The 14,414-nt window shown below is 40.2% G+C and overlaps 1 protein-coding gene across 1 annotated transcript; it reads left to right on the top strand.

Annotated features, from left to right (window-relative positions):
• The first annotated feature begins 447 nt into the window (after window positions 1–447).
• Window positions 448–13,706, top strand: NMUR2 (neuromedin U receptor 2). The gene is made up of 4 exons (XM_033095748.1): window positions 448–1,253; window positions 5,955–6,039; window positions 8,414–8,539; window positions 11,530–13,706. The coding sequence occupies exons 1-4, from the start codon at window positions 528–530 to the stop codon at window positions 11,802–11,804; spliced, it is 1,212 nt and encodes a 403-aa protein (XP_032951639.1). The 5' UTR covers window positions 448–527; the 3' UTR covers window positions 11,805–13,706.
• The last annotated feature ends 708 nt before the right edge of the window (window positions 13,707–14,414 follow it).

Raw genomic sequence — 14,414 nt, 5'->3', positions numbered from 1 at the left:
GCACATTGATCATGCTTTCCCCAGGGAGCCCTGAATTTCCAAAGGAACAAGATCACTCGAGAAATCTATTGATCTCCCACTTTTGTCATGCTGTACAGGTGACATGGAGCAATGATTTGTACTCTTCTATCCATAACCCTACAATTTGAATGTGTGTCTCCACCCAGAGTCCCACAACTTTGCAAAACGCACTGCGCAGAGTGCCCACACCTGATGAAATCAGTGTCACCATCTGTGTCCGCTCTGTTTTGCCATCTCCTTCCTATTCAGAGAAATGTCTCCCCCTCCTCTCTTGCACCCTGTACACAAAGCCAGCGAGCCCACCCCAGCTGTCCTCTCATCCGTCTGACACGCACTCATTGGCCCAGAGCCCCTGGAGGGGCGGGGCTTCTGTCTCGGGGGCTCTTCAAAAGAGATCCTTACAGAGGCTCTCCCGCCTCCTGCGCTGAGCCTGTGCTTTCCTGCCTGCTTTCTCTTTGCTTTCTGGCTCATCTTGGGACAGAGGCTCATACCAGAGGAAGATCTTCATGTCAGTGATGGAAAAATATGAGACTGTTTCCTGGATCCCCCAGCAGGAACTGGAAGATCCATTCAAGAAATACCCGAACAGCACCGAGGACTACCTGACCTTGCTCTGCGGGCCTCAGCGCAGCCACCTTTTCCTCCCTGTGACTGTGGTGTATGCACTGATTTTCGTGGTTGGGGTGGCTGGCAATCTCCTGGTGTGCCTGGTGATTCTTCGGCACCAGACTATGAAGACACCCACCAACTACTACCTCTTCAGCTTGGCAGTGTCCGACCTCCTCGTCCTGCTCCTTGGGATGCCCCTGGAAGTGTATGAGATGTGGCGCAACTACCCCTTCCTGTTTGGGCCCGTGGGCTGCTACTTCAAGACGGCCCTCTTTGAAACCGTGTGCTTCGCCTCCATCCTCAGTGTCACCACGGTCAGCGTGGAGCGCTACGTGGCCATCCTCCATCCTTTCCGCGCCAAGCTGGAGAGCACCAGGCGTCGGGCCCTCAGGGTCCTCTGCGTCGTCTGGGCCTTCTCTGTTCTCTTCTCTCTGCCCAACACCAGCATCCACGGCATCAAGCTCCACTACTTCCCCAACGGGTCCTTGGTCCCGGGCTCTGCCACCTGTACCGTCATCAAGCCCATGTGGATCTATAATTTCATCATCCAGGTCACCTCCTTCCTCTTCTACGTCCTCCCCATGAGCGTCATCAGCGTCCTCTACTACCTCATGGGGCTCAGAGTGAGTATCCAAGCCGGCTGGCTTGAGGCAGCATCCCTTTTCTCACTGACTCAAAGTTTTCTAAGAGAAACTTAGCATTGGAGAAATTCAGAATTGGAAGGGAGCATAGAGAGAAATAGAGTGAGCTCAGAGGGGAAACTCCTAAGTTAAAAGCCTTGCCTCTGTTGGACAAATAGTAACCACAACTATGTCATTTCCTGTAACTCACCTTCATTATTCTTTCTTCTATACGTGGAAAGAATAGAAACACCTCTCAAACCTAGGTGTTCCTACCAATAGCCTGGGAATCTTCCTATGAGTACCAGTGTGCAGACCCCTCCCCCAGGCAAATTCTGATTCCGTCCGTCTGAGGGGGAGCCTCATTTTAAATAGGAGAGACTGTTCCACACTCTGCTGGCTCCCTCCTGCCCCACTGCCTGCATTGACATTTTCCTCGGCACCAGCCTGGCCTGAATATAACATAAACTTTTGCTGCCTATTCTGTTCTCCAAGACAGACATACGGTTTTAAAGTCAGACCCTGTCCTGTGGTTGTTCTGACACTTTGGTTGAAATCATCAGGTTAAAATACAAAAATGCGGCCTAAGTAAGATCAACTTGGATTTCTCTAGAGCAGGTGGAGGTTTAGAAGCGGAGAGGTGATCACAGTACATAAGATAAAGTAGAAAATAGTGTGAGTAAGAGTTAACTGGGATTAATAGAAAGTTATCACTGAGTTTGCCCATATGATGTGCCCATATTATATCTTATAATTATAAGTTCCTTTCCTGTGCTCATGGTGGTAAACTGATTCCTTTTCAAATTTTTTTCTGCATCAAAATTAGCTGAAACTATTTTTGATGGGAGTCTATACAACTCCTCTCTTGGTATACTCTGTATCCAAATTCATAGAGATGGAGTCTGGCTATGACAGATTTATGTACATTTAAGGAGGTAGCTTGTGTAGGAAACAGTCATGAAACCATTTAGACTCTCAGGTCTGAAGCTCACATGTCATCTGCCTCTAGGCAAGCCACACAATTCTTTCCTGGAATTAGTTTTCACATTTGTAAAATGAAAAGGTCACAGATTACATCGAAGGCTACTTATAGTTCTAATAGTATTGATTCCTTAAAAAAGGGGAGAAACCTGTGAGTGGAAGCAATGTGGGTTATAAATGAAAGAAAAACAAAGCAGACATCATATTCATATCATATGTTTCGATATGGCTCTGATACCATGTATTATGTGACAATTAATATACTCTTATCTCAGTGGTGAATAACGACCCTGCCTAAGGTGAATGACAAGGTTTAACCAGGAAGAACAAAGTCTAAGTACCACTGATGTCTGGACACAGGAGCAAATCTAATCCGGCAGAGCTGTGCCAGTCTCCTCCTGGAGGGCCGGCCTCTATATTCCCAGAGACATACTCGTATGTCACCCCAGACTAGCCCATGGTCCTGTCTTAAGGTGGAGATCGCTGTGTGATTCCAAGTATCATGAGCCCTGTGTGAAATCTGCACCCCAAAGTTATCAATACTCTCTCTTCCAACACCAAACAGTCATTTATCTTGGGTCAGTTTGGAGCAAACATTTAACTTTGAGTAGGAAACACATATACCACCACCCCTAACAAATTACTTTGAGTTTCACTTCATTTTGTTGCCATGAATTGTATAGCTACTTTGTATTAAGAGCTAAGTGACAGCTTAGAAACCACTCTAGTTTGCTTTGTGTATGTAATGCAACTTACAGTGTCCGTTTCTCGAGAAGGATGAGGTGTTACCCAGAGCACCCCAGGAAGGAACTCCAAGAAGTTTATAAAGATCTCTAGACGGGAATCAGGAGATAGGCCATAGTCTGTGCCACTGGCCTCAAGGCTTTTGCATATGCTGTACCTTTTGCTGTGTCTTTGCCTGAAATGTTCCTACCATCTACCACTACAGTAATCTCTTTTGCCTTTCAAACTCTCACTTATCCTGTAAGCCATACTTCACTCACACTTCTGCAGGGAAGTTAGTTCTCCCTGATTCCCTAGCTACACCTGGTCCTGTGTAGGTGTTCGTGGTTCCTGGTGGTTTCTCTTCCTTGGATTTATCACAATTTAAAATTCTCTACTTGGAGCTGCCTGGATATCTTTCTCTCTACCTAGCCTGTAAGATGAATGAATGAATGAATGAATGAATGAATGAATGAATGAAGTTGAATTATTTCCCTCATTGCTGGACTTTAGCTTCTTTACCTTCAAAGAGACTTGGAAACATCACAAAGGGCTTTTTTGATCTAAGTGATTTTAAAGAGACTTAAGTAACTCTGAGATTATTAAGTTATTGATTCCCTTGGCAACTCTGAAGTTATGATAGACTCTGGGACCCACTGCCTTCAGAAGGCAGAAAACCCAAGACTGATGAAATCCCAGGACTGGAGAAGGCGGAGGAGAGCCACGTGTATGCTCACAGCAGAGCATTTGGTGTCACTTCATCATTCTAGAACACAAGTCACCCCTGAGCTGCTCTCCAAATTTCCAACAGGATGGAGATGGAAAAAAGATAATCCCAGGGCAAGTTTCTCCAATCTGGGAGGAAGTCCCGCTGAATCTCTCACTACTGCTTGTAGCTCCTGCATACAGCATTAATGCTTGAGATGAAGAGGATGCATTATGAACTGCAGCAGAATTCAGCCATGTCAAACAAAGTTGGACTGATTTTGTTTTTTAAATCAAGAAATTTTGTCCGGATTGTAGCGCTATTTACACAAAAACTTTAAGTGTGTCTTGGTATTCTGAAGCTTAGTCTTCACAAACTATATAAATGAACAGCTGGTGGACTGATTGTAATCAATAAAAAAAAACTGATCAGGGTACTACATCAACCTGAGGGATAACCATCCTATATGGACCTCCCCTTCCCCTTTTACCTCACATAGCTAAATGGGGTGGGGTAGGAAGACTTCCGAACTTCTTGTAGGGTAGCCACATTTGTTTACTCCTCTTTTTGTAACTTGACTTTTAAAATAAAAGTTTGGGGGAGAGTGGGAATAATTGATGGTTAAATAGCTACTTTGCCAAACACCTGAAGGGAAATTAAATTATTCAAAAATAAAGAACAGATTAATGGCCTCAATCAATTCATCAGGACTTTCTCCATTGCTAATGAGGAAAACTCAACTCAACTGGGAAAGATATGAAGGGGGGTTTAGTCATGAAAAGTCCAGAGGTTGAGCTGGCTCTTTGTGATGATTGATCCAATAAAATATGAGGACCTAGCTTTATTTCTGCTTCTCTGCTCTTCTTTCTGGGGTGTTTCAACTTTAAGATCCACACAGTGGCTCACCGGTGGCTCCAAGCACTTCTTTTGTGATGGAAAAAAAAAAAACTAGCTGTTGTAATTCCAGACCACACATGCAGAGAACAAGAAGGGCTCCCTATAGCAGCCCCAGTAAAGAAGAAATGAAACTCCCATTCCTAGAAATACAACAAAATACCTGAAACCTCATTGGTCCCTATCACTCAATCACTGTGTCTAAAGGATCATAGCTAAGTTATTTGGGACTAAACCTGCAGCTGGAAATAGGATCTTTCCAATCCAAATTAATGACTAAGAATAGAGAAGGAGTAAATTACCTAAGGGAAAGTCAGGGTATTATTGGTAAGAGAAGAGGAAAATAAATGTTAGAGAATCAATTGTCAAACATACAAGTATACCATATTATCTTCTAGATATGTGATAGGAATTTATCATGAGTCCTTAAAGCTTCCTTATCTGGCTGAATATCTCCACAAACTAAAAATATGTAAATTTAAGAGAAAAATATTCCACAACTAGATAACGATGTAGGTCTTCAGTGCTATGGGATTTCAAATGAAGGAGAGGACAATGGACTATAGTGGCCACCAAAATCTTCCAGGAGTAGATGGGACTTGAACAGGGCAAGAAAGATTGCATGTACAGGCTATATTAATATTTGAAATTTTCAGGTGCTACTTCAAGGATCACCACATCTTCCAACAAGGATGAGTATTTTTAACATCTAAATTCAGAAACATATGCACCCTTATTAGTAAAACTAGTAAACCTCAGTTTCCCAAATTGTGCTTCCCAAGATGGTATTCCACTGAAAAGGGTTGGAGAAGGGTATTGTTTACTCAGAGAAGCACTATACCCCCTTGTGACTGGGGTGAGACGTGTGAGTGTGGAAGGTGGTGCGGGGAGGGTGATACACTATCCCCTGTGAACATTCATAATGTCCGTTAGCATATTAAAGGCTCGGAGAAGACCCACGATGAAGACTATAAACTTCATAAAGCACAAATCATACCTGTTTTTGTTTTCTACTGCCTACCTACCACATAGCAAAGGGATTCTGTTCTAATAGATATGTAACAATTTTTGAGTGAATAAATGAATGAATGGAAAATCCTGTCATTTTTATTTCATAGTTCACATTTTTCATGGAATACCTATTAACATACCATATGACTAGCGTCCTACAGAATGGCAGATGATAAGTGGTTACACTACAACTTGGCCACACCATCTATCCAGTTGAGTTAGGTGACTGGCTCCATCTCCACCTTTTATTGTTAAACATTTGACAAATTCTTACATTTAGTTTAAGTCCCAGTTGTTGGTCTGCAAAATGAGTGTTAGAGTTATACTTCTTGGATCTTCACAGAAGGAAAAAATGTTTCTCTTAGCATCTTTTTCTGCTTCCCTTGCAGCTAAAGAAAGACCAACCCCTTGAGGCAGATGAAGTGACTGCAAATATTCAACGACCCTCCAGAAAATCAGTCACCAAAATGCTGTGTAAGTCCTCCATTTTGGTTTTTTTTGTTGTTGTTTTTTTTGTTTGTTTGTTTGCTTGCTTATTTCTAAAACAAAGGAGTTGCCTTGGGTGCTGAGAAAGTGCTTCTGGGTTCAGGATCAAAATTCTTTATAATATCATGGTCTGGTCTTCCTTGGCTTATCAAGTTTCTAAGACCAGTTTTCATTTCTAGTTCAGTTTTAAACACTCCAAACAACACACTAAATTCCATGCATTGTAATACGCTGTGTGGTGTTTGATAAATCACATTACTCTCTGGGTCTTTGAGCATCTCTTTCCCCCCTCTAAAATGAGCAGGTGGTTTTTAACCTTTTTTGTGTCATGGGTTTCTTTAAAAATACGATGGAAGCTGTCGACTCTCCACTTAGAAAATGTTCATGTACACAATACACAAAACATTTTACAACTCATATCAGGGGATCATGAATCCCTGATAGCCATCCTGGGACCCCATGGGATCTTTTAATTCCAGATTAAGAACATCTGGCCAAGAGTACCTCCAAAGTAATCATTCCACCCAGGACATCACATGATTTCATATAAAACAATCCACCCTTTTGTATAGATCAGAAGTTTACAAAACATATCCAGGCACTGATTCACACTCTCCCAAAAGAATGCTGTAAAAATAGATGATCTCGTGCCAGCCTGGGAGAGATAGTACTGAGAGAAAGGGGTTCATAATGTGCTTTCCAAGTCAAAACCTAACGTGTGGGAGAAAGAAATCCTCTGGGCTAATGTGCCTGTGAAGCACTCACTTAGCTACCGTGTTTCTCCGAAAATAAGACCAGGTCTTAGGTTAATTTTTGCTCCAAAAGACACATTAGGGCTTATGTTCAGGGGATGTCATCCTGAAAAATCATGCTAGGGCTTGTTTTCCGGTGAGGTCTTATTTTTCGGGGAAACACAGTATGTGGCATCTATAGAAAAAAAAAATCGAACAAACTCGGAAGTCACTAAAGTTTATCTTTTAGACTCTAATAGTCATCTTCTTGGAAATGTTTTAGCCTCTGTTGGCACGTGACTTTCCCTGTTAAGAAATCTAGTGTCTTCGTTATCTCTCCCCTTTCTCATTGATCAGAATCTTCTCTCACAAAAAGACTTGAAACACATTCATATTAAAGTCACAATGATGAAATATACTGTAAAGTCTTTGCCTTTGGTGAGGAGGGTGCAATTTAAACAGCAATTAAAATTTTAATTAAAGGGAATTGTAGGCAGTAATGAACAGGTTAGGGACCTTTTCTTGCGGCAACCTCAGAAGAAACTTCCAGATATTCCTGAAAGCACATCACACAGGCAAACCATTTACTCTGAATATGTTTAATGCCAACAGGAAATATATGTACTATTGACTATAGTGACCTCAATGCGCTCACAAAAATAGAGAACTGGAAAATAAACACCCATGTCCCCATCACCCAGCTTCAAACTTTATCAACTCAGAGCTAATCTTATTTCATCTATAGCCTCATTTCTCTCCTTCCCTCTACAAGATTATGTTGAGACAAATCTCAAGCATCATGTTTTGGAGAATGAAAATATTTTATAACTTCAGAAGAGAAAAAAGTACACATTTATATTTGTGGAGATGAAATGACCCAGAGAGAAACTACAGTAGCACCAATCTCTGCTTTAAGAGCTGAAAATAAGAAACTAGAAGGCGCAACTTCCTGTGAGTCTATAATTATTTCAAAATAAAAAGTAGAAACAAACAAAACAAAATTGAAAGGAATTCTGTACTCTAGAAACTTCCAATGTAATAAACACATTCCCGTCCCAAGCAAAAGATGTTTTGTTTATAAAGCGATATTATACTTACGGTTGCTGTTTCTCTCTCTCCTCCCCGACCCCTTACAAAGTTTTAAATGATTGAATTCAGAGAAGCTTCTAATTCTTTCTAGAACAAGAAGATAAATTCATACTATATTTAGTAGTTTGTTATTAGTATATGACTTTAAAGAATGCCAATTGCTTGAACACAACTATTTTATTTATATAACAATTTATGTGGTTCCAACAGTCTACTTGCAACATAATTCATTGTCCACAATAGAATGTTTTCAGAATTTTGAATTAATTCAATACTATTTTAAATCTTCTAAAGGAAATTTACATTATAGAAGAAATCTTGTACAATCGCATGGAAAACTGATCCTAAAGTCTATGCAACTCATTCTTCTGTTTAAATATTCTATGTAGAGGCTCTTTAGGATCCAGTCGATGTGTAATGATCATAGCATAACAAAGATGGAGGGAAAAATGCTAGAAAGAATGCACGGGACTCAGAGTGGGAAGTGTATACCTATCCTTGCTTTGACTGCCTTTGCTCTCCCATTCATCATTCTTTTTCAGTTGTCTTGGTCTTAGTGTTTGCTATCTGTTGGACCCCATTCCACATTGATCGACTCTTCTTCAGCTTTGTGGAGGAGTGGACTGAATCGCTGGCTACTGTGTTCAATCTCATCCACGTGGTGTCAGGTAAAATTTTAGCTAGTTTGGTTGCACCACAAGTATCTGGGTAATTGCAAGTTCTTCATCTTGCTCAGAGCAGTGGGTTCTATCTGGATATACTGAGTTATCATGGGGACCTGCCATACTGTGATGAAGAAACTTTTTATTTCATTTAAATATTGATTAGGTATGTGACTGGTCCAAAAGAAATATACCAGATCACTATTTTAGATGCTACTCTATGGAAGACGTCAACTCTATGCATGATGATCACAGCAGGAAAATGTTCAAAGGAGTGGTTCCTTTGGTTTTCCTTCCAATCACCGCATGACGGAATTGGTTCTTCTTTATAAACACCCATGTCTCTAAAATCTTGTACTGTCTTCAGCGAGTGTTAGAGCCTCATGAAAACCAACCAAAAGTTATTCATGGGACATCAAGTTCTGCCTTTAGGCTACTTTAATGCTGCTTGTTGAGGATACAAACAAAAGAAGATGGGGGAAATAGTGGTAGAAAGGTCACTAAGTCAGAAAACTTGGATTTCCATCTCACTTCTACCACTAATATTCTGACTGATCTGAAGAACATGGCTTCCTTCATGCCAAAGTTTCCTCAACTGTAAAAATGGCAATAATGCTTGCTCTATACAAACTATGAGCTGATGGTAAAAATATTAGCTATTCAAAAGCTTTTAAGCTATAAAATGCTATATATCCTTTTATAATCTTCACAAGGTTGTTAAGTGGATATTATCACCATTTTACTGTTGAAGAAACAATTCCACATGGAAGAAATGGCTTTCCCAAAAGCACATAGCTGGCAAGTAGTAAAAACAGGGTTGAGGCCAACTCATCTAACTTCAAGTTCAGTGTTCTTTCACCTAAAATGGAGCAGAGAATGGCCACATAGGCCCCTCTTTCTCAGTCAGTGTGTCTGTTAGTATTAGGTTCAGACCATTCCTGCCTCTCTATCTCTGTTAGTCAACAGCTGGTTCACAGAGAAAAGATAAGATCAATTTGTGCAAGTTAAGCTCCAGATGTGCACAGAGCAAAAACAATAATATTCATATGTATATTGAACACCATGAATATTATTTATTTTCTATCACCATCTTTTTGTACTCAGCAGGCTTTGTGTACAGCTTATACCTGGACATTAATACTTTCTTCTATGTTAAATAGATAATAATATTTATTATTCTGAGCAAAATTCTCAAAAATATTTCTACCTCTTCATGGTTAATCTGAGAAAAAGTGGGAGTGTTTAAATAAATCGGAAAACGCTACCATATCATGTAGGACTGGACTAGTTGACTATTGCTCTCCAGATACATCAAAACAACCATTTTAAGATTTCCAAATTATGGCATTTATAATATTTTCCTCCCCTACCATGCCAACCAAATGAAGCCTTAAATGCTACAGAACATGCCCCTGACCTGCCTTTTGATCCTCAAGTTAGAGTATTCTCATTCATTGACCACATTCTCGTCAAACTTGTTAGAGAATTCTACCCATTCTGCATCATACCTGCACAACGTAACCATTTGTGCATGTTATGACTTCTCCTGCAGTACTCTCTCCTCTCTTCTCCAGCTATCTCCTACCCATTTCAGGGTTGGACCAGTGTCCAATCCTCTCCATTAAATCTCTCATGACCATCATAGTCCTTGAATTTATGAATTCCATTTTATGAATTCCATAGCTTCACTGCTGGTATTACATATTTTGTTCTTAACAGATATTATTTGGTATTATCCTATTGTTAATTATTGAAGTTAGGCAGAGATCTTGCCTCTGTAATACTATTCCAAGTCCTTGGAGAATACAGTCTAAATAGACTACCTTCTAATGTGCCTCAAAGTCGCTGGCATCATGTTCAATCAGTATTAATTTATTGAGTGAATTAACAGTCCATAGAAATGTTCTCCTTATATCCCTTTCTTCCCAATTCTGTGCACAGAGCATATGGCACTGTGAATGTCCTGAACTAAATAAATGAGGACAACAATAAACATGCTTAATGACAGTACTTATCACATGCTTTATATTCTTAGCCATTTTTATCCCATCTGTGGATAGTATCTCAAGTTTATCTTCACAATAATTCAGAGAGTTGGGTTGGACTTATATTATCAGTCCCATTTTATAGAGAGAAAAAAAATTGAAGTTCCAATTCTGTCTAAGGTCACACAGAATAAGCAAGGGCCAAGAACGGAAACTAAGCCCTCTGACTCTCAACGTGAGGCTCCTCCTGGGCTTTGGGAAAATAAAATAGGGTATGGTAATAAAGGAAGAGCATACATCAAACAAGAAAGGGGCAGTGTGCAAGACATTTGGTGGAGAAAATAAATAGCCGTTATTCAATAAGGCTGGAAATAAGTTGGGAAAAATCATCGAGGGGAAAGCTAAATAAGAAAGAAGATTGGGAAATATTTCTTTAAGGAGATATTTAGCATATAAGGAATCTCAGCAGGGTCTGTGCCTTGACCGATTTACCATTTCTCCGTTACTTGCAGTGTCAAATTATAGATTTAAGCAAAACTCCAATGAGATAAAAAAAAATCTCTCTTTCCTCTGATAGTTAAGCATCTCTCATTAATGCTATGGGAACATGTTCTTTAATTAAACAAGTGGGGATCAAAGGAAGTTGCAGAGTATCTCAGAGAGATCCCATGCCAGCCTAAATTTTTCTAAGACTCTTTAATCTTTCTGTGTTTCATTCCTATTTACACAGGTGGTAGGGCATTTTGTATTCTCCATTAGAGTCTTGTATATATTACCATTTCCAAAAGAGACAATCACAGCTTTCTAGGCCTTTTTTAAACATTTATGCTTCTCTCTGTCACGTTTGATTCCTATTTACACAGGTGGTAGAGCTTTTTGTATTCTCAGAGTGTATAGTATCACTTCCAAAAGAGGCAATCACAACTTTCTAGTTTTAAACATGTGTGCTTCTTCCTGTCATGCCTCACTCATTTGTTCCTTGGCATGTCTCTTGAACCTCCTGAATTCCAGGTGTCTTCTTCTACCTGAGCTCAGCTGTCAACCCCATTATCTATAACCTACTCTCGCACCGCTTCCGAGCAGCCTTCCGGAATGTGATCTCTCCATCCTGCAAACTGTGGTCCTCCCAGCATAACCCAAAGGGGCCACCTGCCCAGCGTAACATCTTCGTGACAGAGTGTCACCTTGTGGAGCTGACAGAAGAGGCGAGTCCCCAGTTCCCTTGTGAGCCGTCCATCTGCAGCTCTCACCTTCCCACAACCCTCTGTACTGCACAGGTACCATGAAAGGAACTCTCAAGAGTCGACATGCTTCTCTGCCTCCGCACTGCAGGGAGGGACAGCCCATAATTTATGCCTTCTTATATGAGACTGGGGCAGTGGGGGGTGAAATGGCTCTTAGAATGTATATACCCATTTCTAGGTTTATTTAAACAAAAGTGGCAATTGCTACTAAAGTCTGGATCTAAAACCCAGAACCTCCTGATTTGTAACAGCCTTGTTAAAACCCTTCACTAGTTTATGAAGAGAACATGATTAGTGAAGCATGGCACCTGTGCTTTGAGTATTTTCCACTAATGGGAATGGTTTGTCCTGAGTCATCCACACCCTGAGTCAGGCTGTCACTCTTACAACTAATGGTCCCTGTCAGCCACAGCAGGGAGACATGTAGATGTGGTTTCCTTTGTATGATTTAAAGGGTCCCTGCCAGTGTTTCTCCACAGCAAACTACTTACCCTGCTGCCTCACATTCTGTTGTTATAATGTGACTCTTTAGAGTTCTGAAGCCTTTTTACTTTAATAGTCCTCCTGATAACACGGGAATGCTCTTTACAACTATTCCCACTGTCCCAATCCCCAACTTCTTGTCAGTCATTCCTCACCAGGAATGAGATCAGATACAAGTTCTACGCGTACTTAGAGACAAACGGGAAGAGAGAGAAGGCTGTGACGGAAAGTCAAAAGAGACGTAATTTATACCAAACACCAACTTAGTTGTTTTCACACTTTGGTCTAGACTTGGATTTCTAAAATCTTACTTCATAAATAGAAGTGTGTTCTACTATCTTGGAAAAACAAAAAAAAAAGACAAGTTAAATGGTAACTACTGCTCAAACCCATGATTTTCAGCTACTCAATCCTTCATTACCTATACAACACTCTTCACACATGTAATACAGGCACCATCTACTTTCCAGACTCATCTTCCATTATATCATCTCAAGTAATGTAATAGATAGTCTGTTCAAACTGTATTACTTCTTCTTATGAAAATACGCCCAGTTTTCCCAGCTGCACAGATTTGCTTATAGAATGCCTCTTTATCTCGTCTCTACCTGTTGCTATCCTGTCCATCCTTCAACATCCATCTGAATGGGGTACCTCTGCCACGAAACTTTGCTTGATTTATTCAAATAGATGTGGTATCTTAGTTCTCTGTCAGTTTATGTCTCTTAAGTGTTTTCTTCACTGATTTGTATTTCAGTGATTTATACTCTTGCTTTGCCAGAATGTAAATTTATCAAAGGCATGAGGTATCTTGTGTTCATTTTTGCTGTTGCTGGAATTTTGGCACTATATCTATTACGATGGTAGATGTTCAATAAATATGTGGAAAGTGAGTTCACTTCATATTCCAGTGTACTGAGCCAAACAATAGCTCCAAACAGAACCATGGTAAGAACCAGAAGATTCTGTTTCTGACACGGATAACTGACCTTTGGTAGGCCATTTAATCAGCAGAGATTATAATGGCCTGTGGTACAAGAAGGTACCTCCCAATTCTAGGGTTTACAGGTGCTGAAACATGCATATTCCAGCGTTTAGTCTCTGAATTTTCCCTAAATCGAATGAGCCATCCTATTGATAAATAGAGGTCTTGGTCTCTGACGTCACCATTTCCTAACTGAACAGGCATCTTCAAAGTGATTCAATATATGTTTTTTAATCTCTTTGCTAATTACAAGCCGACTTAATGAATCAGAATTCTCCAGTGATGGTTTATGTTAGTGAGTAGAATTCTCTGGCCATTTGTGAACTCAGTTGAAAAGACTCAGAAAAACAAACCCTCAGAAACGGAGGAGAGAGGAGTTTATCCTTCCTGCCTTTTAAAGTAGAGACATTCTTTTTTTCTTTAACATTTTTTTTATTAGTTTTAGGTGTACAAAACAATGTAATAGACATTTATCATCTATATCCCTCACACAGTGATAACCCGCCTCTCCCCATCCACTACCCCTCTGACATCGCACACGGCCATTACATTTCCGCTGTCTCTATTCCTAATGCTGTACTCCACTTCTTGACATCTTGTAAATATATATATATATTATATATGAAATTGTAGTTGACATTCATTATTGTTCAGCTTCAGGTGTACAGTGCAGTGATCAGACATCTACATCATCCCTGGGGTGGTCTCCCTAATGAGACAAGTGTCCATCGGATACCCTACAAAATCTTTGCAACAAAAAAACAAACCACCCAGTTAAAAAATGGGCAGAGGATATGAAGAGACATTTTTCTGAAAAGGACATACAGATGGCAAACAGACATGAAAAATGCTCAACCTCACTAATCATTAGAGAAATGCAAATAAAAACCACAATGAGATACCACCTCACCCCAGTCAAAATGGCTATCACCAATAAATCAACAAACAACAAGTGCTGGCGTGGATGTGGAGAAAAGGGAATGCTTGTGCACTGTTGGTGGGATTGCAGATTGGCAAAGCCACTATGGAAAACAGTATGGAGGTATCTCAAAAAACTGAAAATGGAACTACCTTATGATCCAGCAATTCCACTCGTAGGTATCTATCCGGAGAAATCCAAAACTCTAATTCAAAAAAATTTATGCACCCCTATGTTTATTGCAGCACTATACACAATAGCCAAG

Source organism: Rhinolophus ferrumequinum, chromosome 24, assembly GCF_004115265.2.
Source record: "Rhinolophus ferrumequinum isolate MPI-CBG mRhiFer1 chromosome 24, mRhiFer1_v1.p, whole genome shotgun sequence".
NCBI lineage: Eukaryota > Metazoa > Chordata > Mammalia > Chiroptera > Rhinolophidae > Rhinolophus > Rhinolophus ferrumequinum.
The sequence above is the reverse complement of the archived record's forward strand: the minus strand, read 5'-3'. Positions and strand labels throughout refer to the sequence as shown.